The sequence below is a fragment of the Hypomesus nipponensis genome, chromosome 3, assembly GCF_054491055.1.
Source record: "Hypomesus nipponensis isolate SF chromosome 3, ASM5449105v1, whole genome shotgun sequence".
In the NCBI taxonomy this organism is placed as follows: Eukaryota; Metazoa; Chordata; class Actinopteri; order Osmeriformes; family Osmeridae; genus Hypomesus; species Hypomesus nipponensis.
In genome coordinates this window covers 4,938,096-4,963,863 of record NC_140363.1, presented here as the reverse complement: position 1 = coordinate 4,963,863, position 25,768 = coordinate 4,938,096, and the positions used below count along the sequence as shown (strand labels likewise).

Genomic DNA, 25,768 nt, shown 5'->3' with positions numbered 1-25,768 from the left:
TGCAATAGTAGCCTACCTACTCATTGTAACTTCATTTAAATTCCTTTGCAAGCCTTATATAATGAAATATAATGTCATATGCCGCTGAACTTTCGATGCGTTTTTTCTGTATAGCCCTCTTGTCAAGCCAGATCACGCCTACTCTGATGATGTCAGACAAATAAAAACCACTGCATAGTGACTAGAAGTGTTGTATTTACGAGTCAAGATACGCTCTGGTGATTGGATGTCAGTTTTGCACATAGTAAATCATCAAAATGCATAACTGTCCCACTTTACCTGATGTCCCACATTAACTGAACCCTAAACTTTATTGTATTTACATTTACAGTAGCCTACTTATCTGTGAATTCAACAGTTAATTCATGTTTTATAATTACGTTTTTTTTTTTTTTTACTGTTGCTAATTTACAGTTTTTCACCGTTAAAGCTACGGATTTTTAAAAGTTTTTTGTAGTTTCGCTTTATTGGGGAATAATTTAATAACTTATATTACAGACATGTTACAAATGTGACATGTGTCTAAAGTTCAATCCAATGACGTCCGACGAGGCAAGGAAAATATACAAGGAATGAAAAACAGGCTTACATGGGACCTACACAGCACAGCAAAGAGATCCACAAACTTTCTCACCTCCCAACCCCCCAGGACGCTCAAGTGTTGCACCTCATTAACATTTCTCAGGTATGCGCAGGTCAACACATTGTATTGGGTTAGTCCTTTTGCAAGTGGCACTGTCTTTTGCAAGTGCATGGCACTGTCTTTGGGAGGATATTTCGTGGGCCTCTTCTGAAATCTTCCCTCACGAACGGACCAAATAGGCCTAAATATACATACAAGATATGTGGAAAAGCATTTTAATGGATTTTGTACATTTGACGCCTTGCAGGATGCTTTGTTTGAGCTCTGGGATCATTGCCCCAGCGAGGAACGACGTTGTCGTTTTTTTCCTCATGCAACCCCTCAAACTGTGAGTATATTGTTTAATGGTAAGCCGACTCCTGTTGCATGTCGTTTAGACCTAGGCTAGACATTTTTTCCAAGTCTGCCAAATTGATTAGCCTCAAAGTTTTGGCGATTTAGCTTTCCTTGTGGCAAATCACGTCAAAAATCTAGTTTGAAGTCAGACCGATGTGCTGTGAATTGTCCGTGACTTGTAAAAGAAAATACATGGGCCGCTTTCATTGTATCTTTCCCCTTCGCTAGAATACATTGCCTTCTTCGGAATATGCAAATAGGACATTTCGGAGTTCTTTTTTAGGAGTTGTAGTGGAAGTGCTTCGATCGGGAGAAATGGAAGGGCTCTCAGCCTCTCACTACAGCGCATTGATCCAAGTCATTCGGAAAGAGCGCTTGTTGTTTATTTTAATAGCCTAAATGCGTGACAATGTATGTGGTTAACGTGTGTCAATGTTTACAGTCATGTCAGCCAATAGTCAGGACATATTCGTTTTTGTTGTTTGAGTTTTGCTGGAGTTGTAAGACACTCGGCCTCTTAACGTCGAGGCCTGTGTGTGTTCCAGGCCTGGTAGCAGGCCGAGGCCCTATTACCGAACGACTCGATGCGCAATGTGTCACGGCAAATGTATCCCGGCATTGGCTGAAAGAAGACTCATTGAGCGGTAGTATTTATTTGGCATGTAGAGTTAGGAAGGCCTACGTAGATTTATTTTCTTGCTACCTGGCAGTTTGGTCACGAGGTCGTTCAAATAGGCCCTGTAGCACCACGTCTTTCGATGCGAGTTGCCCACCCAGCTAGCTGACGTCGAACTGCAAGCTAGCATAGTACATGTTTTCCCAAATTACGGTCGAATAGAAAACGGAACTGTCGTCTCTAAAGCCAACTCTCTCAAATGTTAATATTTAGGGCGCAACTGTAGCCTACCTCGCCGGCAATTAACTCAATACCACGCGTTTGCTTATTACCATTGACCTTGTTAGCAGTTTAAATGGCTGATCATGATGCGCAGCCTCAAAACGCGCCTCTGCATGATAGTTCCCTAACCGTGTGTGTGTCAACTTCGAAGGCAACTTGTTAACTTCTAGGTAACTAAAGTAGGGCTAATGTGATTTTACACTGCATAGCATATCCTTTTCCACTTTTGCATAACTGAGTCAGACAAGATTGATCTTCTGTCCCAATTGATGGCCAAAATGCCTATCACCCATGTTGGTTATGCTTAACAGCGTGACAGACCGGTCTTCTATTGGGAAGCCCGATGCCGTGGCTGCTGCTGTTGTTTATGATGTCCAGCAGATGGCAGGGTTTTGTTGTAACTCGAGTCCGCTGTTCGCATGGCTGTTATTTGTTCTTCCGTTAGCTAGCGTAACAGTCTTCAAATAGGCTACCACGAAAATAGGAAATATTTGACCAATACATAAAGTACATGTTATTGGCCGGTTGTATCTCGGAAGAGTAGCCTAACTGTGATTGTTTTCGACAGTTGTATCTTTCATTTCCAATTGGAGGGCCGTGTATCACGTGACAGCTACACCGCGTTTTTACGTTAGTTTTCAAAGACTACACGTTGATTAAAGCAATTTTCCTTTGCTAATGATGTTTTTTTACTCCGTTTAGTTTTATACGGATTATGTACCTCATTAGTCCAATTAGTACAATCGTGACGCCGTATATTAATATGACGTTCCTGGAAATGACTCGGGTCTCTCGAGGGGCAGTCTGGTATCGCTTCTCGGCCTTTTGGCTAAGATCAAGTGTAGTATCTGTTCTTATCAGTTTAATATCTGATACGTCCCCTACCCGGGGACCATATATTAAATTGATTTTTGGAACAGGGAGATGGAATAGGGGCTTGCTCCGTCCACTCCACGCATCGACCTGGTATTGCAGTACTTCCAGGAACGGTGCACTTCCCCTCCTGGGGAAAACAAATTGTTAAAAACTAATGTTGACATACTGCGGTGTATTAGGAAGTGTAACTGTGTACATCACGCTTAGTACGACGTATTTCCCTTGAGGCAGTCATGCCAAACTATCTCTGTTTTGCTCACACTACAAACCTAGAGCCATAGACAGAAATGCCTCTTCTGAAATGGGTTTTCCCTGTATAGGGATGTCCAACCACTGTCAGGAAGGCTCTGTGGTCCTCACATCTTTATTTGGGTTTCTATTCAGGCTTTGGATATTTCAGGTGACTGGCGTGTTGCTACTGCGAGTTCTCTCCACCACAGCCAAGAGAACACGGACTGAGCTGGCTCCTCAAGTCAACCTGGCAGAAATACTAACTGTCACTTTAACCACAGCTTATGAAACAACAACCTGAGATGTGTACCTCTGCAGTGATGCTGTTGTTTCAGCCTTTCATAAGCAGACAAAGTTCAAAATATGACACCCCCTTACGTTACTGGAAGGGGCCAATACAAACAACAATTTCACAAACTCCAGACCACAAACACCACCGGAGAACATTTACAGTACTTACACCCTGTATTTACTGTGCTGTGCAAAAGTCTGAAGCTTCCAAGATTTCGTACATTATTTTGTCCTTTCATATGTACATTCATTTTAACTTTTTTTTCCTTCTGTATTAATGCGGCAATACTGCAAGTGCAACGTTGTTCAAAAAAATAGTTTAGCCTTTTCATTTCCGTTAATTCTTAAAGCATTATAGCTTTACTTTTCACTCTATTTGTACCTTTGCACATAACTGTATATACCAAACTACACCAGTAGAGTAGGGAAGGGCAGGGCTGGAGAGAAGAGGGAAGGGCAGGGCTCGCAACTAACTTTTTCCCTCATTGTCCCAGTACCATCCCAAAGTGCATAATTAACTGTCCCAAACTCAACTGGGCCTGTCCCAAAAAATATACATTCTTGTGTTTTTGCATTTTAGACATGGGTCTAGGTGATTTGCAAGATTATTTAAGTAATCTACATAGTTTTTGGGCTCAAATCAATGTGTGAATTCCAATGTGAATACATGCACAATAGAATACACAATTGTCTTGCTTGTTTCATGGTGGGGCTAACACAATTATTGGTGTGGCTGTAGTAACAGTTTCTAAGGTTTTAGAAATATTTTCTACAAAAAGTTTGGTAAAAAAGGTTTACAAAAAAGTTTCATAGTTATCAAACGAATGTTTACGATTATCAGGTAAAGACTAACATCAACATTGTTAACACTACATTTGTTTCATGATAACCATAGATCATAAAAACTATAATATGCCCCTTAAACATGTTATTTGATTTCTTCATGTGGTTTTCATCCCTCTCCACCATGGGACAGGTCATTAGAGGTTCCTGGTTGGTTGTTTTTTCATCTGTTATAGGCTGTTAAAAAAACTTATATTCATCAAAGATCATGAATTATTAACCAAGTAACCAGCAAACTTGGTCAACACATCCAGCTTGGTGTGTGTGTGTCTTCTACTAAAGAACCTGTTGTCAAGGTAATACAAATAGGCCTATAATTACAGGTAAAAAAAAGCTAGTCGTTGCTGCTCTCTGGTGTTCGGAAGTAATAACACCTCCAACCGTTACACGTCTCTCCCCCTCTCTCTCGAAAAGATATTTTGCACTAGTGCCAGCATGCATAATATGGACGATCAAACAGACGATTAATAGCTCGTTATGCCATTTGTGTTATATGGTTATGGTTATTTCATTATCATTTTTAAAATAACGATACAACCCAAAACAAGCCGTTAAATTTAAATATGTGTTTGAGTTAGGCTATAGTGACAAAACGATTACGGCTCTATTTTGCGTCTGTCAACACGGGTTGCAAAATAGAAAAACCAATGGCCACAAGGTAGCCTACACGGACCAATGCAGTTTAGGGTGTCTGTGTGTGTTTTTTTTTTTATGGGATTTAGATTTTAAGTTTGGCGTCTGATCCACTCCGGAGCAGAATGTGGCAGTATTACACCAATGAGTTGAATGCCAACCCCCGTAAAACAAGAAGACAACGCTCTCAGCTCAGAGGAACGCAATGGACCCAAGAGAAGGTGTTTACAGGAATGTCATGACTTTCCACTGTGGACAATGCAACACGGTGTGGGCAGACTCACTCGGACTTTGTGGAGAAGCAAAGTGTTGTGACTCACTAATATGCAGCAGTAAGTGGTGTGTTGATGTGCCAAAAATGTTTCATTGTCAACCAAAACTTACGTCTACAGCCTTTGTTGTCAGTTTACGTCAAATGTTTGCTGTCTGAAGCAGGACTCGGCAAGCTATGGCTCCGGGGCCACGTGTCTCATTGACCACTCACATTTGGCCCATTCAATTTCAAGTTCAGTCTTACAAGTAGTAAGTAGTCTAAAAGTCGCAAGGGTTTTTGGACAGTGAAACTGCGCAATTCTGCGACCACGACCTGAAGCCTGTGCTGTCATATTTGGTCGATAGAAAGAGCTGCAGAGCTGCTGGCCACAGCTATAGAAAATGAGAAGATGAATGCATGGTTAACTCAGTCAGCCAAGAATATGTTGAAAAGGGAAAACTCGAACATTATTTTGAGACACGGGTTCTTTCTGTGAAAAATACCCACCTGGGGAGATGCCGGAAAAAGGCAGTGGCTGCTGGACTAATATGTTCTTCATGTAGGGCCATAAACATTTAAGATGGGGAAAACTTGCTTATTTGGCAAAAGGACAACTAGAAAAAAAAAAAAACATTGAATCAATGAATGGTAATAAAAACTATCGATTAACTATATCGGTGATTTTCATTTCAAATCAAGCATTTTATATATGGTGGTTTCCGATGCACCCTATTGTACGCTATAAAAAAATGTACTGTTATTAACTAACTTACTCTGATTTTCATAAGCAGTTAATCTTTCCATAGAGGTCACCCTTGATGTGATAATCAAGAAGGAGATACAGTCAAGTCTTGAGGAGAAATGGGAAAACTGGTATGTTTGTACAACTCATGTAGTATTAACCATGATATGTACAACTGGGAATGGATCTCTGCTATATGTGTATGATTCCATAGCATCTACAATTCCCTGAGCTGCTCTGGGTGTGGCTGTTCTGTGGGTGTAGTCCTCGTCTCAGCCCCACAGCATCTCGCCAGTCTGCGTTCCCTCTTTCTCATCCGGAAAGATAACACAAATTGGTAAGGTCCACAATAAGATGAGACACTGCAATCTAGTCTGGAGTGTTTATTGATTTTTGTGTTTAAAAGTGTTTTAATGGTTGTATATCCTTTTATGCAGTTATCAATTCAGTGATGGTTCTATGGTGAAGGCTTCTACACTTAACTTCGATATAGAGCCCATTGGAAAAAGTATAGCTACGGTAAAATGTGCCCCTCAACATATTATTAATGTGTCAACAGGCTTTATGCTGTATATTGGCCTTCACAGCCATACATGTTGCTTTGGTTACATTTTTAATTAATAACATGTATAATCACTTTCCTGTGTTTCTTTCTTTCTCCACTAACTAAACTTCAATACTGTTCTACACTGTACTGATATTCCAGCTGAAACAAGAAATGGAGGCTGCACTGGAGCACATTTCTCTGCTACATGGCAGCCTGAGAGAGAGCAGCACTGCAAGATTGGATTAGAGGGCTGCCGGGCTGGTGATGACTTCCAGCTTCCTGTGTCATGGTTCTGTTTAGGTGACAGGTTCTCTAGGACTTGGTCTGTTCAACATGGTGTATGAATGTAAAATGTATGCTGGTAAATGTAAGAAGGTGTATGCTTGCACGGTATATGTCTGTTTGTCTTGTGTCAGAACGTAAACTTGTATGTGTGTCTGGCATATTGATGTAAACTGGTGATCGAGTGCATGCTGGTGTATGTTTGAATTGATATTAGATGTTCCGGGACCTTGTGTCAGGAAACAACACACTTCACTCTGAATAAATGAGGTCACTCGTTTTATTGGCACCATGCTGTTTTTTATTGCTGAATTTCTGATGCAGATTGTTAATACGAAACCAGACGGGAGGTTCACAACAACATGCTCGGGACCACCCTCTGGAGTGCATAGTTAAACTCGGCTCATTCTGTGGTGAAGTTGATTAGCAGTGTACAGCCATGCAATACTGTCCCCAGTAACTGTTCAATTTCTCAATATAACAATGTCTTAGGTTTTAACATAGTTTAGGTTCAGTTTAAGTGTTTCTGGAGTACACTTCCCTGTTGTGGCCTGGTAATGTCAATTTCAATGTTTAGAAATAGAACTGTTTGGGATGTTTTGATTTTTACACCATAAAAAACCTGGAGACTTTGTTTTTTCTTGTTATGTGATTATGATACAGTTCCCTCCCCCAAAACAAAAACATTTAAGTATCATAATTCTAATACTTTCACATAGTTACAAAACTGGATTATTGCATGCAATACAAATCATTAATTATTCAGCTTTGTCATGCATAATTGGTTAACCAACAATCATCTATAGCATCTCTCTTTTCATGTATCCTATAAACCCACAAATATAAAAGTTCCCACAAACCTAAAGGTTAAACATAGTATGTATAACAGGATGGTAATAATGGTGTTTAACCTTGACGAAAAATGATTAATGAAATATTTGTTGCGGTATTTGATAATTAGGCAATACAATTTCCTGGGCGGGCTATCAAATGATATGGTGAGATTGATAGACCTATTGCCCATCTCTATTGCTTTCAAATATTATGACATGAAACAGTTGGTGTTTACTACACACACACATCTAAGCAATGATTCAGAACAATACAATTTCATATTGTGAATTCACTTTGTTTCATTTGCCAGTGCAGTGTTAGTCTGTCTTTACTCAAAACAACATACTGTGGTCCTGCTGTAATCCTAACTGGGGTTACTGGTAATGCATCCTAGAACCAAGTGCACAATACACTTCCTGGTTAACAAAAATAATGATGGGAGCAAAAAGTACCCTATACAAAAACTCCTTCTCACACACAATACTTAAAATACCCTGATGCTAAAATCATGCTTTACGTTATTGCTACTAACCCTAAACTAATAAGTTACAATTGTATGGTTGATTTTTTTAAATACTCTAAAAAATAATAAACTGCATTCCAAACTATGGGTTAGTCATGTAAAAAGTCTATATATTTTTACAATGTCTACGGCACTTTTCCACAGCATGGTACCATCTCAACTCGCCTTTTTGGATTTTCCATCGGGTGGCTGGTAGCCTACTTTGTACTGAGGCTATCCCAAAGGTGAGATGAAACACTGCAGACTACTGATATGTCAGAGTGAATCGTTACACGGGACATCCAGTGCACATTTTTAAATAGCCAAGTTACTATAGCGACTATGACTATGAGCGACTGTGTATTATAGCGGCAGCAAAAAAAAAAAAAAACATTAACCGATTCAGCGAAAGTGTCACGTTGAATAAAAAGTTTCTTGCAGCATCTTTGATGTCTACTTTGACAGGGTTCTATCAGCAGTGGAAAATGAAAGCCTACTAAAAGCAAGTCGAGTCGTTACCATGCGATGCAAGTACAATAACTATTCCTAGTAGGCTACATCAAGGACTTTTATCAGGTCGGAGACTTTTACATTATTTTTATCAATTGGAAAGTGTTGAATTATCAGTTCACCACAACTCACATAAAATAGGCCTACCACTTCTACACGTCGAATTCCCATGGGCCATTTTAGTATCGTAATATAACTTAGGTTACAATGGTTTCCAAGGTCAACAAAACTCTGCCTAATCAGAGAATCTTGTTCATCCTGGTACAAAGGAGGCCTATCTATTTTTTTCCCCACGGTAAAAAACATCTATTCCACTATTACTTTGTTAAGCAAGCATCACTACCTGTTGCATGCATGGTAAGTAGGTAGCACCACAGTCCTGCTAAATAAGCTAATGCATATGAGACTATACAGTTTTCAATGGAAGACATTGGTGATTTTGTTGCTTTCAAACAACTTGTCACTTGTTTATAATATACATATTCTGGTCAACAACATGACATGTAATAAGATCAAATATTGCACAAATCCCGTTTTTTAAGAGAGGAGCTAAAAGGCTGCAACCTAATAGGCCACACTGTCATTCAGAATGTAGGTATAGGGCACAACTTAACTTGATGCTGATTCATCAGATTATTGGTTAGATCCATCAAACGGCAGCAAGTAGGCCTACACTAGGCCTACTTTTAAATATTTTTCCTTGCCATTTACATATCATCTTGAAGGTATTGACACCTCTCTAAACCCCCATGAAGCGTGTCCTTTTTAAATAAGGGACTTTCGGTACAGTACTGTTTTTAAATGGTCCAGGCCTACAATTTGTATGATATGCTACATTTATTACTTAAAATAAAATACACACACAAATAATACCACACATTGCATTTCGATGAGGTAGTGCAATAATTCCCCCTTGATTGAAGACGTCCAACAGCCATTAGCAATCTTGAGGGGCTACATACAATGTTTGCTACAGAATGCAACTAAGCTAACCTTGGCAACCAGCAAATGGGTCATTACAAAATCTACTTGACTCAGAAACCCATATTTCACACTATATTAATAATAATTGTAAGGGGGGTATGTCTTTGGAGAAAACATACAGGTGAACTATATTAGTATGGCAGGTTAAGACTTCTAATGCTGGGGACATCCGTTCTTCTGTTTCACGGGGACAACCCGTGTAAAAAGTGTGTCAGATCTTAGGAGGGGGATTACATTTTTCTCCGAAAAAAGGAAAATACTGGGTAACACATTTTTTTGGGAGCTAGAACCAGACAGGTGTCATTAACATCAGCCTCAGACAAAGCAAATTATCCGTTCTCGGCTGCATCTTAGGCGGATCTCTGGAGCAGTTGATTCGGACAGCCCACTCTGACAAGTTGAAGCTTCGGTGATGATATCCATGGTTGAGGGCCACAAGCTTCAATAGCGCTTTAATATCGAGCGTTACAGACCATAACCTGACCCACGAGGAGTCGGGATTGTCCGTTTTCTGAAACCAGCCCACAACATACCTACACAACAAAGCAATATGACTCATTTTAAATTCAACACCATGCGGAAAATATGACAGACATGCATCATGGCTCGGAGACACTGACCTTGGTATGAGTCGATGAACATAATGACCAGCTGGAAACGGCAAAATAATTGCAATGTACCGTTGTTATCCTTTTAATTTACATATCTTTGTTCAAGTCAGACAGTCAAGAGGCCTGGGAACGTTCTCACTGTCACAGTCGTAAACAAAGAGAGTTCCTACCGAGACCACCTCAAAGAGGCTTGTCGCCTGATACACAAATAAAATAGTAATGATCCGTCAAAATATAATTCAGCATTCCAGTTACAACCTACAATTAACATCTCCAAGATCCAAAGGGGCAGGGGGGACGTAAAATGTATGTCCCAACTACTTGTCCCCCCAACCCAAGCAAAAATGTTTACGCCATTTTCACGCCATAATTGTAAGGACTCATGTGTAGCCTATGCCAGGTTGTGAGGGAACCCCTTACTAAAGATCCACAATTTTCACGACTCCTCGGTAAAATATCGACTCCCCACCTTGATCCCCCCTTCACACTTCTGCTGTAGGGTGCACAATAAATCGATGATACACGTAAACTCGTACAGACATACTATTTGAAACAATTTAGTTTTACATCTTTTAAACCTGGCAACCCTGAACAGCCTTGTCACTCAACACTCAATGCCCGCCCAGAATTTACGACGCAGATAGAAATAGAATTGGCTCAAACTAGACCGGTTCTCCTGATGACTCAAAATACCTAAATTGACAGTTATTTTTGCATGGCACTTAAAGTTTTATTAAATTCAAATCAACAATTAATTTGATGACATATAACAATTCACATGATTATACAGTTGAATGTCAGATTGATAATCACATTTTCGATTACTAAAACTGATGAGAAGACAGTTGTATATCCAGCATCCAGATGCAAGCTCATCTTATATCTCCTGTCATCTTAAAGACAAACTCACAATCACATCACTTAGCTAAAAAACCCCACTGGTCATTCAGTGGAATTCGTTTTTGAATACATAGGCCTACACAGAAATATATATTCCAATGCAATACAGCCTGTTGTAGCAGTAGGACTACCTGGAACTAACCTGATAAGTAAATTAATAAAAAACATTTAACCAAGAAAATCAAAAACACATATAATGCATCTTTATTATTCACAACGAAATGTTTTAAATTGATCCTGGAAAGAGACAGATCGTGGTTTAATTGTTCTGTGCACCTCTCTGTGCCATGCAGTCATATGACTGAGGGACAAAGCTATCGTGTTGCAGTCCAACAGAAGAGCACAAGAGATGGGTGATTACAGTCTATTGGCAGTAGCTAGGTTAACACACAAGAAACACAAACACAACTTTGGTTCCCCTTCTGCATTTAGGTTGAAGGATGGACATGACATGGACATGTCATGGACATGGCACTTCAGTTTGGGGTGAAAAACAAGAAGGGGGCACCAAACAGAGTTCAGCATTAGAATGGTGTTGGAGAGGAAGAGGCCTAACTCAAAGGACAAGAGGCAGACAGAGGTGGTGTGAACAGGCCTATGCTGAGTGAGGGGAGGACACGCTTGTTGGCATAAAATACAATGCTTCTTTTTGTTGAGTCGGAATTTACATTTCTGACTTACCTTTAATAACTGCATATTCACACTGATAAATATGCAAAGAGGGAGGATATTCTCAACAATGGTGAATAGTGTTGATATAGCGCAACAATGGAGAGCTTTTGGCCTTAACTACCTATACATTACAACAGCAAAGCCATAACTTAACCATGGTACCACACTCAACAAATAGAAATTTCATGTAAAGAGTTAGCGTTTAACACAAAGACTAAACAGTGTGAGTTCTGATTTGACCTTGAACAGTCTTAAATAAATACATGTATTTTCTGGGGGAATATTCGTCAAGACAGCACATAAAAACCCAAGACAAAACAAGGCACGCAAGTATTCCCTTTGATGACAGAGCAGTGCAAGGCAGACAGACAAAAGGAGACACTCGACAGGGCTATCTACCTATTGCTTGGTCAGAGAGCGGAGGCTGTCTGGAGGGCCGCAGCAGCCTGTAAGTGTTTTAAATCGAGATGGGTCTTGTACCAGCTGGCATGATGTTTCTGCACCCAGAGTCCTTCCGCGAGGCTATCCAGGTTAGTGCAGGAACCTGATGCTCATCTTCTGTTCAACGTCCACCTTCTCCAACACCTGAGGAGGCCAAAAAGGTCAAGTTTTAACCTCAGTGCGAGCACGGACACAAACGTATCAACAGTCAACTTAAAGGCCTGGCTTCATATGAAGTGGCAGACAACGAGCGAGACGACGAGATATCTGGTTGAGCTAGCGTCCTCGTTCCGAGCAGGAGGTCAACAGTCGAACCTTGATGAACTCGTTGAAGGAGATGGAGTTGTCTCCGTTCTGGTCCGCCTCCTGGATGGTCCTGTCAGCGATGCTGCCGAGCTGCTCGTCTGAGATGTTCACCCCGACCATCATCCTGAGGACCTGTGGAAACCAACGTTTGCTGTCACAGGCTCAGAACATTCCAGAAACACTGACAACAAATACAAGTATTACAGAAGTCATGATTTATAGAAAACAATCTGGAAATACTTTTTGGAATTTTCCTTTCAGATGATAAGCACGACTATGCAGGATTAGAGAGAATCAAAGCCATTGGCTACGGGCATGGGAAATGCTGGGCTTCAGTAATGTTGAGTTGCCCGTGTGCTGGGCTGCAGTAATGTTGTGTTGCCCGTGTGCTGGGCTGCAGTAATGTTGTGTTGCCCGTGTGCTGGGCTGCAGTAATGTTGTGTTGCCCGTGTGCTGGGCTGCAGTAATGTTGTGTTGCCCGTGTGCTGGGCTGCAGTAATGTTGTGTTGCCCGTGTGCTGGGCTGCAGTAATGTTGTGTTGCCTGTGTGTTGAGCACAATAGGAGATCAGGCTCTCCTTAATCATTCAACCCTCAGCTTCTGGCAAGTACAGGACACAGACACTGAATGTGTTTCATGGGAGGAGGGCCAGGTCGGAACATGGAGAACACAGTGTGCATAAGAGAGGAAGGAAGCCTGAAAGAAGCCTCCCGTGACATCTACAGAATCACCAGAGAGTTCACTGTCGTTCCTGTTTCCTCCCAGTCTAGTCTGCAGATGTCAGTCTAACTCAGTCTCAACAAATCCCTGACTCGGATTACGACACATGAATGAGCACTTGAATGACAAAACACACAATGCTCGCTCTGTTTTCCACTGAGAGGCAGGATAAGGGTGTGTCTTGGTTCTCGATTTTCTGTGTGAAATAGGTTTTCACAATCCATGTGGTTTGTAACACAGAGGTGTCCAACCGTGTCAAGGAGGGTATCTCTCCAGGAGCAGGGTCAGAGTGTAAACCTACAGGAGGGTATCTCTCCAGGAGCAGGGTTGGAGTGTAAACCGACAGGAGGGTATCTCTCCAGGGGCAGGGTCGGAGTGTAAACAAATAGGAGGGTATCTCTCCAGGATTGGAGTGTAAACCTACAGGGGGGTAGATCTGTAACCAGTATTTTAGAGGTACCCTGTCCCACCCAGACTAGCCCCAAGCCTCACCTGCAGAAGCTCATCACGGGAGATCTTATCATCCCTGTCCAGGTCGTACAACCGGAATGCAACTGAAGGGGACAAAACAAATATTTCATGAATATTCTCATCATTCATTCATGATGTAAGCATTCAACCTATTCTATCATTATATGTCTGTATGACATAACCATTCCATATCTTTCGATCTCTGTACGACATAAGCTCTCCTATAACCCAGCCGAGGGAATCCCAGGCCCTGTCTGAGAGCAGCTGGTGATTGGGCCGGGCACACCCTGGTGGCAGCCTCCAGACTCACACAGGAGCTTGTTGGTCCTGCTGTTCAGGGGCTCGCTGACCGTGGGGTCCTTGTTCTTTTCGTTGTCCTCGATCGGACGGAAGTGGGCCAGCGTTCGCATGAATCCACGGAAGTTCACCTGATCCTCCCTGCAAGCATAAAAGCAAAATGCAAACCATTTGACTAACCCTTTCGGAGCACACAAGACTGAAGGACAACAATTGGCAGGATGAAGGTCTTTTTCATTTACCATGGCTTTACTCAGAGTAAGCCATCTCCGTTTTCATCAATCATTTTTGTGTGGATTATTTAAGATTGTTCACCTTGGATAGCACTCAGTGGGAGCGTGGAAACTAGAACTAAGTAACTGGTTTCACTCCACACGTCGGATGACGCATTGAAAAACAAACAGTACAGGTGTAGCTTAATGATATACCTCTGAACTCTGACTACTTCTGCTGCCCATAGAAAGGTTAACCACATCCCTCATTCCTGGGGTGGAAATCCCCCCCACAAGCTGTTCCAAACCAAACCATAGAGGCATGGACAAACCAGAAACCATTAAAAGCCACAGCTAAATTTAAGACGCCTACACACAGAGTTTTTTGGGGAGGTAATGATATATCTAAAACTTTCTGTCAAAAAACAAGCTTAGAACTGTTAAGCGTGTAAAAAACACAGCCTACAGACAAATACAAGCAAAAATACTTTTCGTAACATGTCACCGTTACACTATTTGGTTGTTGTCAAAAAGTGCCATTCATAGGTACCAGCCCAAAATTCACCAAGAGGAATTGTGATGGACAGAACTTACCCTTCTGGGAAGAAGGCATTGATGATTCTGTCACCAAGAGGGTTTATCGCCAGTTCAGGGATTCTTTGGAAATCTTCCCGGCTGCAGATAAAGAGTTGGAGAGAGTAAATGCTGGAGATCAGAACTTTGAACCATGTCTACAAGCTACCCAGTCCCCATTGTGAATGACTCTCTACAGATCCTAGACTAGATAACTTCTCTGATAACTTGTCAGACACCAGATGTTTACATGATGTCTTTATTTTCTTTATATTGACCATTGTGAAAACAGATTCATGACCTGTGTGAAGAACAACAGAGTTTTCTTGTGTGAGGGTGTTATTTATGTGTTTAGAGTTGTGACAGGGATGTTCCTTCTCATAGAGAACAGTGCTGGGTGAGACATTAAGCCCTGGAGACATGGGTACAGTGTTGTGTCAACTGATGAATGATTAAGAAATGTCACCTTGAGTATAAGGGACAGTTTCCTTCTGTATATCCCAAAACATAATGCCTTGTGCAAGGACAAAGCACATACAGCACTTGCTATGTGCAAATCCTTTATATTTTAAAAGGACAGTTCAACAAGGACCATTTCCTTTGAGCACATTAGTCATGTAGGCTAACTGGTTACCAGGAACAAACGTGGTAACGATCTTATTCAAAGCTGAAGTAAATGTCTCACCACCTTGGACATAGACAATTACAATAACGTTAAATCACCACTTTCTCAGGATTTAACACTCCATTTATCCTGAAGGTGTTGTATGTCTGTTTTAAATGTGGTACGCAAAGGTTTAGCCGAGATTTAATGTTGGGAATATATTAGTGATGTCTGAAAGGTGTCGAGGTCCGTACCTGAGCGTTCCATTTTCACCTTTATCCAAGCTGGTGAAGCGACTATACAGTCGGGTGATTTGACTGTGAGAAACTGCGAGAAGTGAAGTGGGGGGTACACAAACAAAAGATCAGTAACCAAAGTTTACTAAACAAGAAATAATCATCATCTAACCTTTGTCATTGACATTAAAGCTATTGAATGTCACTATTCACTGGCCAATGATGCCCTTTATTATCATAGACATGGAATACGGCAGTACGGGTTAAGTTCATCATTTTTCAGGATATCTGGTGATTGAAGAAAGGCCATCATTCAGCTACAAGTTATATATAGCTACAGACAGTAGCGGTAAATCCACATGGTTAGAGCTCATATATGTGTCTCTCTTCACACACTAGCCACCACTAACACTTCCTACCCAACAGTAGAGCTAACAAGCAGAAGGAAACTAGCTGTCTACAGTGAATAGCTACTCAACTAGTTGTTAAATAATAAAACAACTTACAACCGGTTTCTTTCTTGATTTCCTCAATCTCCTCTTCTCTGAGTAACGTTGAGGCTCGGGAACCCATGGTAAACGGCTACGAAGCAAACCCTAACCAGTCCAGCAACTGTTACTGTTGTCAACCGGATTGTTCGACAGGGTTGCCTAATTCGTACTATGAGTACTTAGTTAGCTAACTTGGCTAACGTTAGTTAGCCTATCTATTCCCAGCAGGTTAGCCGCCAGAGACGGACAACGTTACAGTACCACCAACACCAGCGTACTGATAAGCTGCTCTGGCTGCTGTAATGTAGCGTAGCTAGTCGCGGCTAAGGGCGGAGTAGAACTAGCTCGCGCGAGCTCTTCCAAATAGCTTGTCGGCCCGTACGTCTCCTTCCGATTTCAGAATAGTCTGTGAACGTTTCTATCTATTTGGAACAATCTGTCAATAGCACACTGTACAGTCTTCCTGCTTTGCGAGATAGGCAGGTGAAATATGATGACGCATGCTGTGAGGGGGGGGGGGGGGGGACGTATCATATTGGACAGACCTCGTAAAGGGCGGTGCTCGCCATAGAAATACATCGATGTGATAGAAATCCCAGTTTAATGATCAGGGCCGGGATAGGCCTCATGGGTGGAAAGAGGGCGTTACGCTATGAGTGCTGTTTCACCACAACCCAGTTTATAACATCATGTACACACAATTGGGTTGAGGGTTTCAAATATTTGTCGACATCAGAACATTAGTGAGACTGCCTTTTTATTTCCACTAGATGGAAGTGTTGGACAGTTTTGTAACGTGTTGTGTCTGCCACCCTAAAGTGGACTTCTCCATTCTTCACCCATCACTATGAACTTGATTTACATTTCATTTGAGTCCTTAAGCACATTATTTTATCCAAAGCGATGTACTTTTATCTAGGAACCGCAGGTACATTCCAGTCAATGCTGGTATAGAGCCTTCATGGTCTATAGCTATAACGGTATCACAAATATCATAGTAAGTTAGTATGCATCCATTTGAACAAGTCTTTAACCTAAAAGCAATAATGAAGTTATGCAATTAATTTAGTTGCAAACACACAAGAGCATATTGTGTACAAAAGAACAACAAATGAGGAGGACAAGATCACACACAAAAAAATGTCTTATCAGCTGTTTCAGAGTGCAGATTTTATTTCAAGATCTCGGCGACATCATCATTGCCCCATGGACCTTCACGTTGCGTCGACATGTCAGTAGCATTCATCCCAGTCACACATGAGTACACCCCCATCACACGACAGCTCCATGGGCTACACAACCCTACAGCTGCATTATTCTCTTAGGTTTTGACTTAAAATCAAGAACAGAACATTCAACTCAGATACTCTCACAGCGACATAGTGCATATATCATCATCATCATCATCATCATCATCACCATCATCACTGGTTTTAAAAGATCAATAAAATCAAAAAAGCATTGAAGAAAAAAAGGAAGCGTATTCGCAGTGTGATAAAAAAAAAGACCCTTTGTGATCATCAACTTGATTCCTCATCAGTGCAGATCGCAGCTCATCTCAGCCCCTTTTAGACCAGACACAGCGAACGGACGACAACCTCCAGTGTGTTCACTCGCAGACGCGCTGCCTACATCCTGAAGTAACACACGTAGTCCATGGCTTTCAGGATCCTGAGGGTAGGGAGGAAACAGAGGGTGAAGCCGCGAGCAGCTGCTGGCTGCCTGAAGTGACTGTGGGCAGGTCGCCTCGGTCGTTACCTGTCTGCTGGGTAGCCCGCCTCGCACAGGTTCACCAGGGCAAACAGATGTCTGAGGGCGTACTCATACTGAAAACACAAACAGTTTGTGAGGTTTACAAGACACCAACTCAGACAGAATACACATGAACAGGAACAGACACTGGAAACATGCATGTCAGAGTGGTGATAGTGGTTTCAGAACTCTATATAGGAGTATGTATGCCTCTTACCAACATGCACTTTTTATGACCATTTTAAGCAGACTGCTGTCAACAGTATGCTAATGTATGTGGTTGGTTGTCTTTAACAAAGCATTTGATTAAATGTAAATAAGAACCAAAACCCATTCAAATGGCCAGTGGTTTCCCCCCTGTGAAACCCGTATTGTTAGCTGGGTTTCTGTCTAATCACTGGGACTCTGTTCCATTTCTGAGGAAGTAGGTAAGGCTGATAAGCATTCTAGAACATGTGTGGTCAAGATGACTTTTAGAATGTCCCTCTAGGAGGAGGGGGAGTCTAAGTAAACGTCTAGAATCTTGGGCGTGTACCTCCGTGGTGTGCCAGTTGAAGCAGTGAGTCTTGTAGTGGTGCACTGCAGCCTTGTAGCACTGGTGCTGGGTCAACTCCATCCGCTCACTCAGGACCTTCTGGACCTGAGCTCCTGCCACCATCTCCACCACCCTCCGCATGGTCTCAGCCAGCAAATCCCTCACCTGGGACACAACCCAACATCCAGCTCACACGGCGGGGCGGACAGTTTCACAGGACGGGGGACACGGTCTGGACTGCTAGCTGCTAACATGTCCGATCACATCTATGTGACGCTCGGGTGGCCGCAGCAGCAATACAATCTCATATGCGTGATTGCAACCTGACCAATATAAAGCCCGCAGGTGACGCAACGATCACACGTTGGAAAGTAAATACAAAGTTTAGCAGTTTGACATCGGCAAATGTTTGACTCGATTTTGTAACCTTGCTTCGACGGCCCAACCACAACCCCATTCTGGAACAGCCGTTTGTCTCCTCACACTGGGGTGACCGTGCTTAAAAGGTTAATACACATTCGATTTTTTGTATCCTGTCAATTCTACTGACCTCCTGGACCATGCTAGTTCAGCTGCTGTGACCCCTCCCCCAGCATCACTAAAGCTCTCATCCATGTTTAATATCAAGATAGAGGAGTGAATTCATGTCTCATGTTACCTTGATGTGTTGGCTAATCTGCTTGGCGTATCCCTTGGCAGCATTAATGTCATTGGTGGACATGAATTTCCTCTTGAGGATGGCGAGAGGGACGTCAGGGCTGGGGGTCAGGTCTGGGTCAGCCACAGGCTGCAGGGTCATAGAGGGAGCGGGACTGGAGTCAGCCTTGGAGTTCCCCTGGAACGCCATCACCTTCATGTGGGCCAAGGTCTGGACAGGAAACATACAGAAAAAGAGTTTAAACATTTATGCCATTATTAGATACATGTCAAATAAACATTTCAAGTTTAGGTTGAGATTATAATACAATAATATTGTATTTATAAGTACTGTATTGAACAATTTCATACGTTCTCTTTTTCATGAACAGTAGTTCCTACCTTGTTGCCAAACTGCATGACGTGACTGGTGTTGGTGTGGCTCCTCACAATCTTAAACTGCTTCATGAGGGTTTCTTTGGTCAGGTCCTCCTGTGAAACAAACACTCAAAGGATGAATGATCCAGGCAGGACACCCATCTTGTCTTCCTTGTACACCACTAATAAAAGTCATTCAAGAAGACACACGTCCTCAAACTGTGCGATTTGAACCTCACGCAGCAGGAAGCATACAGAAAGAAAGTCTAGCGCTATATATTGCTTATGATGGGATATAAAGGGGGGGGGGGGGCTGAAATGATTTCCCATTTTCAACGTGGATCCTGACTGAAACAGTTTGAGCAGGGGGGGTGAGACAGCTGTGTGAACGGGGGGGATGAGACAGCAGGAGGGTGAGACAGAAGGAGGGTGAGACAGCAGGGAGGTGAGACAGCAGGGAGGGTGAGACAGCAGGGGGGGTGAGACAGCAGGGAGGGTGAGACAGAAGGAGGGTGAGACAGAAGGAGGATGAGACAGCAGGGGGGGTGAGACAGCAGGGAGGGTGAGACAGAAGGAGGGTGAGACAGCAGGGGGGTGAGACAGCAGGGGGGTGAGACAGAAGGAGGGTGAGACAGCAGGGGGGTGAGACAGAAGGAGGGTGAGACAGCAGGGGGGTGAGACAGCAGGGAGGGTGAGACAGCAGGGAGGGTGAGACAGCAGGGAGGGTGAGACAGCAGGGAGGGAGAGACAGCAGGGAGGGTGAGACAGCAGGGAGGGAGAGACAGCAGGGGGTGAGACAGCGGGGGGTGAGACAGCTCACCAGGTCGGAGTCCTCCATCCAGTTGACGCTGTACCAGTCTCCCAGGTAAGTGTCCCTCTTCTCATCGTAGTAGCAGGCGTAGGAGGACTCATGGGAGTTGGCTGCAGTGGTTGCGTACACTGTAGAGCAGCAGAGAGAACGACAGCAGAGCACAGATGAGATGCGTCTATTCAAACTGAGTACAGTGGAACAGAACCGTGTGCAGCACTTTCATGATGCTGGTGGGAAATTGCAGTGTTACAGTAGCAGAGACAACAACAAAATATTAAGTTGAAAATGCTCTATGAATCTACAATTTACAGGATAAAGTAGTGCTGGTTGTCTTTGGCATGGCTAGGGAAAACAAACATGCTTAGTTGGCGTAAAACACAAGGGGTGAAGTCAGGTATGTTATGGTGGAGCTGTCTGATGTAGCCTCTCCAGACAGGAGACCAGAGGAAGGGTTGAAGATGGCTGCCTGGGAGGGCCAAGACACTGTGAATCCATGCTGGCTTAGAATCGCCTAGCTGCTCCATTTCCTAAGGTGGCATGAAGAGGGGGGCTGCAGTTTCCCAAGTGCATCCATTTAAATGAACCCTCCCGCTGTCCTTGAGTTTCAAACGCACTACCAGCAGAGGGCGCCAACCGCGGCACGTCATGTGTCTGTGTTGTGGTTGAAAAGGGGGGGGGGGGGGGGGCGGTTTAGGTAAACCTTGACTAGGGCACCAAATGTGCTAGGACCGTCACTGACCATGACAACATGACCATGATCTGTGAGGTACAGGGTTGTGAGTGTCACAGGGGCTCCAGCAGAACTGCCAACCTCATCAAACCCAGACTAGATTAACAGGAGGAGGGATTATCCAGAGTCACCATCCCAGGGGTTAAAGTGAAAAAAAATCCTGAGCCACCTTTTTTTTGGTCTTATGGCTAATTTTCTACACAGGGTGACCAGTGGCTAAGAAATTGTGAATGACAAATCATGTTCCGCAATAAATGTGCAAACGTCTTTTTAAGTCACAGACACGGTGTGTCAGCATTAACAGTTGCTCCCGGCAACGTTGTGGTAAGTTTGAGTGCACGGGCAGCGGCTCTATGACATGACCAGCAAACACTTTCTTACAGCTGCAGGCATATACTAGCTTCCTTGAGCAAAACGTGCAAAAACAAGCACCAGGTTCTCTTAGTTTTGTCTCTACCTTCTTCTATCCACACCCAGTGCCATTTATTTGAGTCCTTTATCTATGGGTAGGACATCATCCCCAGGCTTCATGAACTTGTGCTCCATGCTTTCACCGACAACGCTAACGTGACGTATGGATCTAATTCACACCGTGTTGCCAGGACCTGCCCCGCTCTGCTTCTGATAGGCTTGTAACGTTAGTTGTAGCTGCATTCCTCTCATATGATTGGTAGGGGAAATCAATTGACTCTAAAATATTAAACCGCATGCAAGTTCCCCCCGAAAAAAATTCTGATGGCCACACGCCGGACATCCGGCACGGTGCCGGAATACTTGAATCCCTGCCATCCCCAGATACAGAGCAGCACAGGAGACCAAGGAAGGGAGGTTATTCATTACATCCTCTGCTCATCATGTTCTAGGCAGGCTAGATCATATTGAGGGTATGCTCCTCAAAGATTAGCCACCTGCTTTTCCCTCCCCTACACTCACATTGAGTGACTCCCTGTTATTTATTGTACTTGTTTGCTTGTCTTGTTTTCCTGGAGAATGATTCCAGAGGCCTGTTACATAAAGCGAGTTTACCGAATAAACCAGGCTTGTGTCAGTTAGTCTGACTAATTTCCTGTTGATTTAGTTCCATAAAGCCAGTTTTAGTTGAGCTCAGTTACTATGGTAACTTATGTTGCAAAACTAATCTGGTCCTGTCAGGCTTAGCCCATGTTGCTGCTAAACCAGACAAAAGTCAGGTTTAGGACTTTAATCACAGTTTTTTGGAGTAGGCTTTATGGAACAGGCCCCAGGGGTCAAAGGGTCAAGAACCACTCACCGTCTATGTCAGCAGGCAGGTTGGTCATCATCGATCCAGACTCGCAGGCCTCAATGTAGAACACCATCTGAGTGTGAGGAGCAGAAACCAGTCAGACCTGTTCATCATCTCACCTTTCACCATAGTATCACCTGACATCAGTTAAGATGTGTTTAAAAAAAAGAGTTAACTGGCACCTTTTGGTACATTTTATTCTCACGCATGTAGGTAATGGCACTCATGAGGTCTTCGACATGAAGCTGTGGAGAGAAAAACACATGAACTTCCCCAAAACAATCTATAGGATCAGGATAAGGATATAATAAGGATATATCTAGATTGTTGTTCCAAACAATGTTTATGTGCGTGCTGTGAAGGTAAGCGAACAGTCAGCTGATCTGACAGGGTCTTGAGCAACCTCAGGGAGACGCTTGTGACTAGCCTGACGTTGTCATACTCATAATTCTAGTCAGAATTTGAGTCTGATACCTCTCCGTTGGGCTGTAACTATGGGGCATGTTTCAACCGAACTCGAAAAACAAATGCCTCTACACTCAATTGGATAAACCTACAACCAATCAGAGCAACGTAATATGTCGTTTGTTGAAATCGTTTTTCCCCCAAACCCAACTTCCCAGACCACATTTTTTTGTGGGCGGGGAAAAGTTGGGCTGGCAGCCAGGCTAGCCTGTGACATGACACATCGCCCAAAAAACTAGTCACGAGTTGCAGAGCATAGATTCGCCTTAGCTCAGCTGAAATCTCACTTTTTATGACAAAACTCAAGATTTAAGAGGGAGTAAAGAGACATGGCCAGTAATGTGGACCATATGACAGAACTGGGTCATCCAGCCATGGCCTGGTCATGGACGAACACAGAATTGGACAGGAAGTTAAAAACATGCTTACATCATCATCGGGGAAGGCCAGAATACCTGGTGCACCGTGATCAGTGAAGTACACAAACACATGATCATTGGGACCACTGCCGAAAGGAAGTAATGCAAGTCAGAACAATAGAGGTTTCATTTTTTTTAAGTAGCCCTGAATGGGTTTGCACAGTCAAACTGTTCACATCTCCCCTCTATTCCGTACGTGTTACTTGCCTCTTAAGCACTTTGCCAGAACCGCCCTTGACACTAGCAGAGTCTCCTTTCAGAACAGCCAGGAAGTTCCCTGGTGTCACAGCCTTTAGGAGGAAACAGGTTATGAGGATACAAAAAGAAATAAGGAACAGGTCAACATGAAAGCCCTGATTAACGTGAGAAAAACATTATCGTATGATGTCTTTTGTATGTATATGTTCTCTCCCCGTGTTTTTCCAGCCTGGTCTGCTGTTATTCCACAATTTCTCTTTTTGGATCAATAAAGTACCAACCCACTTACGACTGTCTGCTAACTGAATGACTGTGATTTCAAAAGGTGTTGAGGTGAACTCACGTCCCCCGTGTAGTCCTTGGGGACTCCCTTGTACACATCTGTCCCATTGGGCCTGTTGATCACTACCCCCGGGGTGGGATTACTGGGAACAAACAAGGAATGTCACCATGTCTGCTGGAGGAGGGGAACAGGCTGACAACAGAGTCACGTTGACACAAATCTCTCCATTCTGCTCGTCACCATAGATCCAGCAAGACAACCACATTCGTGCCTTACAGACACAATCTTCTTTACAGCATCAATGATCAGGTGACTGGTCACGACCATAATGACTCCCCTCCTTGCATGTGGCTCAGTATCACTTCCTAACCCTTTATAACGACCAGACCACCATCTTATGACCATGCCTTTTATTTTTAGGTGGACCGTCACGCTAAGACAAATCGACCACAACCATCAAATACTTTCAGCTCAGCAGACAGTATTGTAGCTTCCATCAAAAATGTTTTATATCATATTTATTACCTTATCTCACAACCCCCACATGCAAGACACCATGTCCATCATCCTATCCTGTTTTTAAATTTTATTAACAGGTAAATATTAACCCAGATTGTTGGTGGAAAGCAGTAAAACCATACCATAAATGACACGAGGAAATATAGACTACTGACCTACATAAAATCAATACAATCCAAATGTATCACAGCAACTCAGTGTGAAAGTGCTTAATTGCCCACTATTAAGACAGAACAACTCAGACAAACTTTCGAATCTTCTACAAAGTCTCCAGGGTACAGGGTCGCTTAAATGAGTTCCTTGTGACTTCCACCAACTGTCCCTGGAGCTTCTCTCTGAGCCCATGTTGTTTACGGCCTGGCTGTCAAACTGTCCCCACACACAGGACCTGAGCCTACAACCACAGTCTCCTAACTCCTAGGAACACAGAACACTCACTTCACTAGAGTACATTCAATAGAAACACACTTAACCTGCATAAACTCGAGTTTGCCCTCAGGGGAAGAGCAGTTAGCAGGAAGACGAAACACAAGACTGTACTCACTCCTCATTATCTGCCAGGTCGTCGTACATCATCACCACAATCTGTTCGTCGGGGATTCCATTCTTATGGACTATCTGGTAAGCATGGCAAGCATCTGCCTGAAGGGAAGAGCACAGAGTATCAGGCATTGTTATAACACGGTCCAAACACCCTGAGTTACACCAAGAACGTGTGGTTTCATTGACCGCTGTGTCATTTTCATAAAGGCCTACATACAGTAGAGCTGTTCGTCCTCTAAAGATTGGTTTGTACACACTGCATGATAGTCTTATAGGTATAGTCCATAATATCAAGAGATCAATAACATGGAAAGTCACTCTCTCAAGCACAGGCAGCTGAAGGAAATACACAGCACACCACCAAAAGTCTATAATACTGTAATTCCTCATATGATAGTGACCAATGTGTGAGATTCATTTAGACTGTGCTTGGGCTTCAACTTGCCGTTTTGAGATATCAATTCTTACCTGATGTCTGTAGTTGTACCAGCCGTTGGAGCCAGCAACAATCACCACCCAGTTTTTACCATTTTCCGGCTCCTGTGTTGGAAAAGCACTGCCCATCAGGGCCAGGCTCAGGCCCAGCAAGGCTACGGTAGACGTGAACATTCTTCCTCCTGAAAAGAATTGAATCTGGACATCAAACCACACTGTTCCTTCATACATGCAAAGCCATGTTTGTCGCTGGCATAAGCTACAGCATTATCAATTCAGACCTGATAATAACCAGCTAAATTGTATTAGCACTCCCTGTTAAATAGCACACACGGCTGTAAACATTGCAGTCATATGACTTCGCTGGCAGTCTGTGGGACAGTTAGCTAGCCACTGCTACTAAGAGTTAGCATAGCTAGACTAGCTAGCTATCCAGTTAAATCCTAGAAATCCCATGGAAAACATTCGCTGCAAAACGGCGCTGTGGAAAATAACAGAAATATCTGACACAATATCCACAACAGCCCTTGTGATACGTTATGTTTTATTAATTTCAAGCCAGTTACCTTAATCCTATGATGCTGTCGGGATGAGTCTCTAAAGTTGCCACCAGCTCTTTTATGTAAACATTTATTGAGATTTGCTTGACAGCCAATCAGATTGGCAGGAGGGCGGGACATGACTGAACAAAACACATGATGCCTGGTCATGTGCTTTACCACCAAAATCTTTTGTCCCCTGTAATAGATCATTGGTGCCCATGTGTACAACCATTTGTAGACGGTAACAAAGCTTCAATAGAAATTTTCCTTTTATTAATTTGCCTTTTAATAAGGCCAGTGTCGTATCCTTGAAACGGGAC

At 43.0% G+C, this 25,768-nt stretch overlaps 3 protein-coding genes and 1 non-coding gene across 4 annotated transcripts; 2 read left to right on the top strand and 2 right to left on the bottom strand.

Annotated features, from left to right (window-relative positions):
- The first annotated feature begins 101 nt into the window (after positions 1 to 101).
- Positions 102 to 7,209, top strand: oip5 (opa interacting protein 5). Its single transcript, XM_084684661.1, has 7 exons — positions 102 to 685; positions 891 to 971; positions 3,138 to 5,083; positions 5,811 to 5,877; positions 5,961 to 6,083; positions 6,184 to 6,265; positions 6,453 to 7,209. Exons 3-7 carry the CDS (start codon positions 4,957 to 4,959, stop codon positions 6,537 to 6,539), a joined length of 486 nt encoding a protein of 161 aa, XP_084540787.1. The 5' UTR covers positions 102 to 685; positions 891 to 971; positions 3,138 to 4,956; the 3' UTR covers positions 6,540 to 7,209.
- On the top strand, positions 2,687 to 2,877 carry LOC146299465 (U2 spliceosomal RNA). Its single transcript, XR_014744272.1, has one exon. It is a non-coding gene; the product is annotated as a U2 spliceosomal RNA (small nuclear RNA).
- Positions 7,210 to 11,093: 3,884 nt separating the features above from the next.
- Positions 11,094 to 16,431, bottom strand: chp1 (calcineurin-like EF-hand protein 1). Its single transcript, XM_084684660.1, has 7 exons — positions 15,954 to 16,431; positions 15,466 to 15,538; positions 14,629 to 14,709; positions 13,836 to 13,963; positions 13,547 to 13,608; positions 12,345 to 12,467; positions 11,094 to 12,173 (listed from the first exon to the last, which is right to left on the bottom strand). The coding sequence occupies exons 1-7, from the start codon at positions 16,018 to 16,020 to the stop codon at positions 12,120 to 12,122; spliced, it is 588 nt and encodes a 195-aa protein (XP_084540786.1). The 5' UTR covers positions 16,021 to 16,431; the 3' UTR covers positions 11,094 to 12,119.
- Positions 16,432 to 17,093: 662 nt separating this feature from the next.
- lgmn (legumain) lies at positions 17,094 to 25,599 on the bottom strand. Its single transcript, XM_084684657.1, has 14 exons — positions 25,473 to 25,599; positions 24,940 to 25,088; positions 24,473 to 24,570; positions 23,470 to 23,551; positions 23,136 to 23,218; positions 22,939 to 23,014; positions 22,227 to 22,289; positions 22,051 to 22,117; positions 20,060 to 20,178; positions 19,264 to 19,353; positions 18,884 to 19,093; positions 18,226 to 18,390; positions 17,697 to 17,764; positions 17,094 to 17,609 (listed from the first exon to the last, which is right to left on the bottom strand). The coding sequence occupies exons 2-14, from the start codon at positions 25,078 to 25,080 to the stop codon at positions 17,567 to 17,569; spliced, it is 1,305 nt and encodes a 434-aa protein (XP_084540783.1). The 5' UTR covers positions 25,081 to 25,088; positions 25,473 to 25,599; the 3' UTR covers positions 17,094 to 17,566.
- Positions 25,600 to 25,768: the final 169 nt, after the last annotated feature.

Bases quoted from the DNA above. Each gene is read 5' to 3' on its own strand.
- chp1 (XM_084684660.1), bottom strand. From the start codon at position 16,020: ATGGGTTCCCGAGCCTCAACGTTACTCAGAGAAGAGGAGATTGAGGAA. The intron at 13,964-14,628 runs GTAAGTTCTGTC...TTATGCTTGCAG, and splicing joins AATGCCTTCTTCCCAGAAGG to GGAGGATCAGGTGAACTTCC. The intron at 12,468-13,546 runs GTGAGGCTTGGG...TGGTTTCCACAG, and splicing joins CCCGTGATGAGCTTCTGCAG to GTCCTCAGGATGATGGTCGG.
- lgmn (XM_084684657.1), bottom strand. From the start codon at position 25,080: ATGTTCACGTCTACCGTAGCCTTGCTGGGCCTGAGCCTGGCCCTGATG. The intron at 22,118-22,226 runs GTGCCAGTTAAC...CCTCACACTCAG, and splicing joins AGAATAAAATGTACCAAAAG to ATGGTGTTCTACATTGAGGC. The intron at 20,179-22,050 runs GTGAGTGGTTCT...GCTGCTCTACAG, and splicing joins CCTGCCTGCTGACATAGACG to TGTACGCAACCACTGCAGCC.
- oip5 (XM_084684661.1), top strand. From the start codon at position 4,957: ATGGACCCAAGAGAAGGTGTTTACAGGAATGTCATGACTTTCCACTGT. The intron at 5,084-5,810 runs GTAAGTGGTGTG...ATCTTTCCATAG, and splicing joins TGACTCACTAATATGCAGCA to AGGTCACCCTTGATGTGATA. The intron at 6,266-6,452 runs GTAAAATGTGCC...CTGATATTCCAG, and splicing joins TTGGAAAAAGTATAGCTACG to CTGAAACAAGAAATGGAGGC.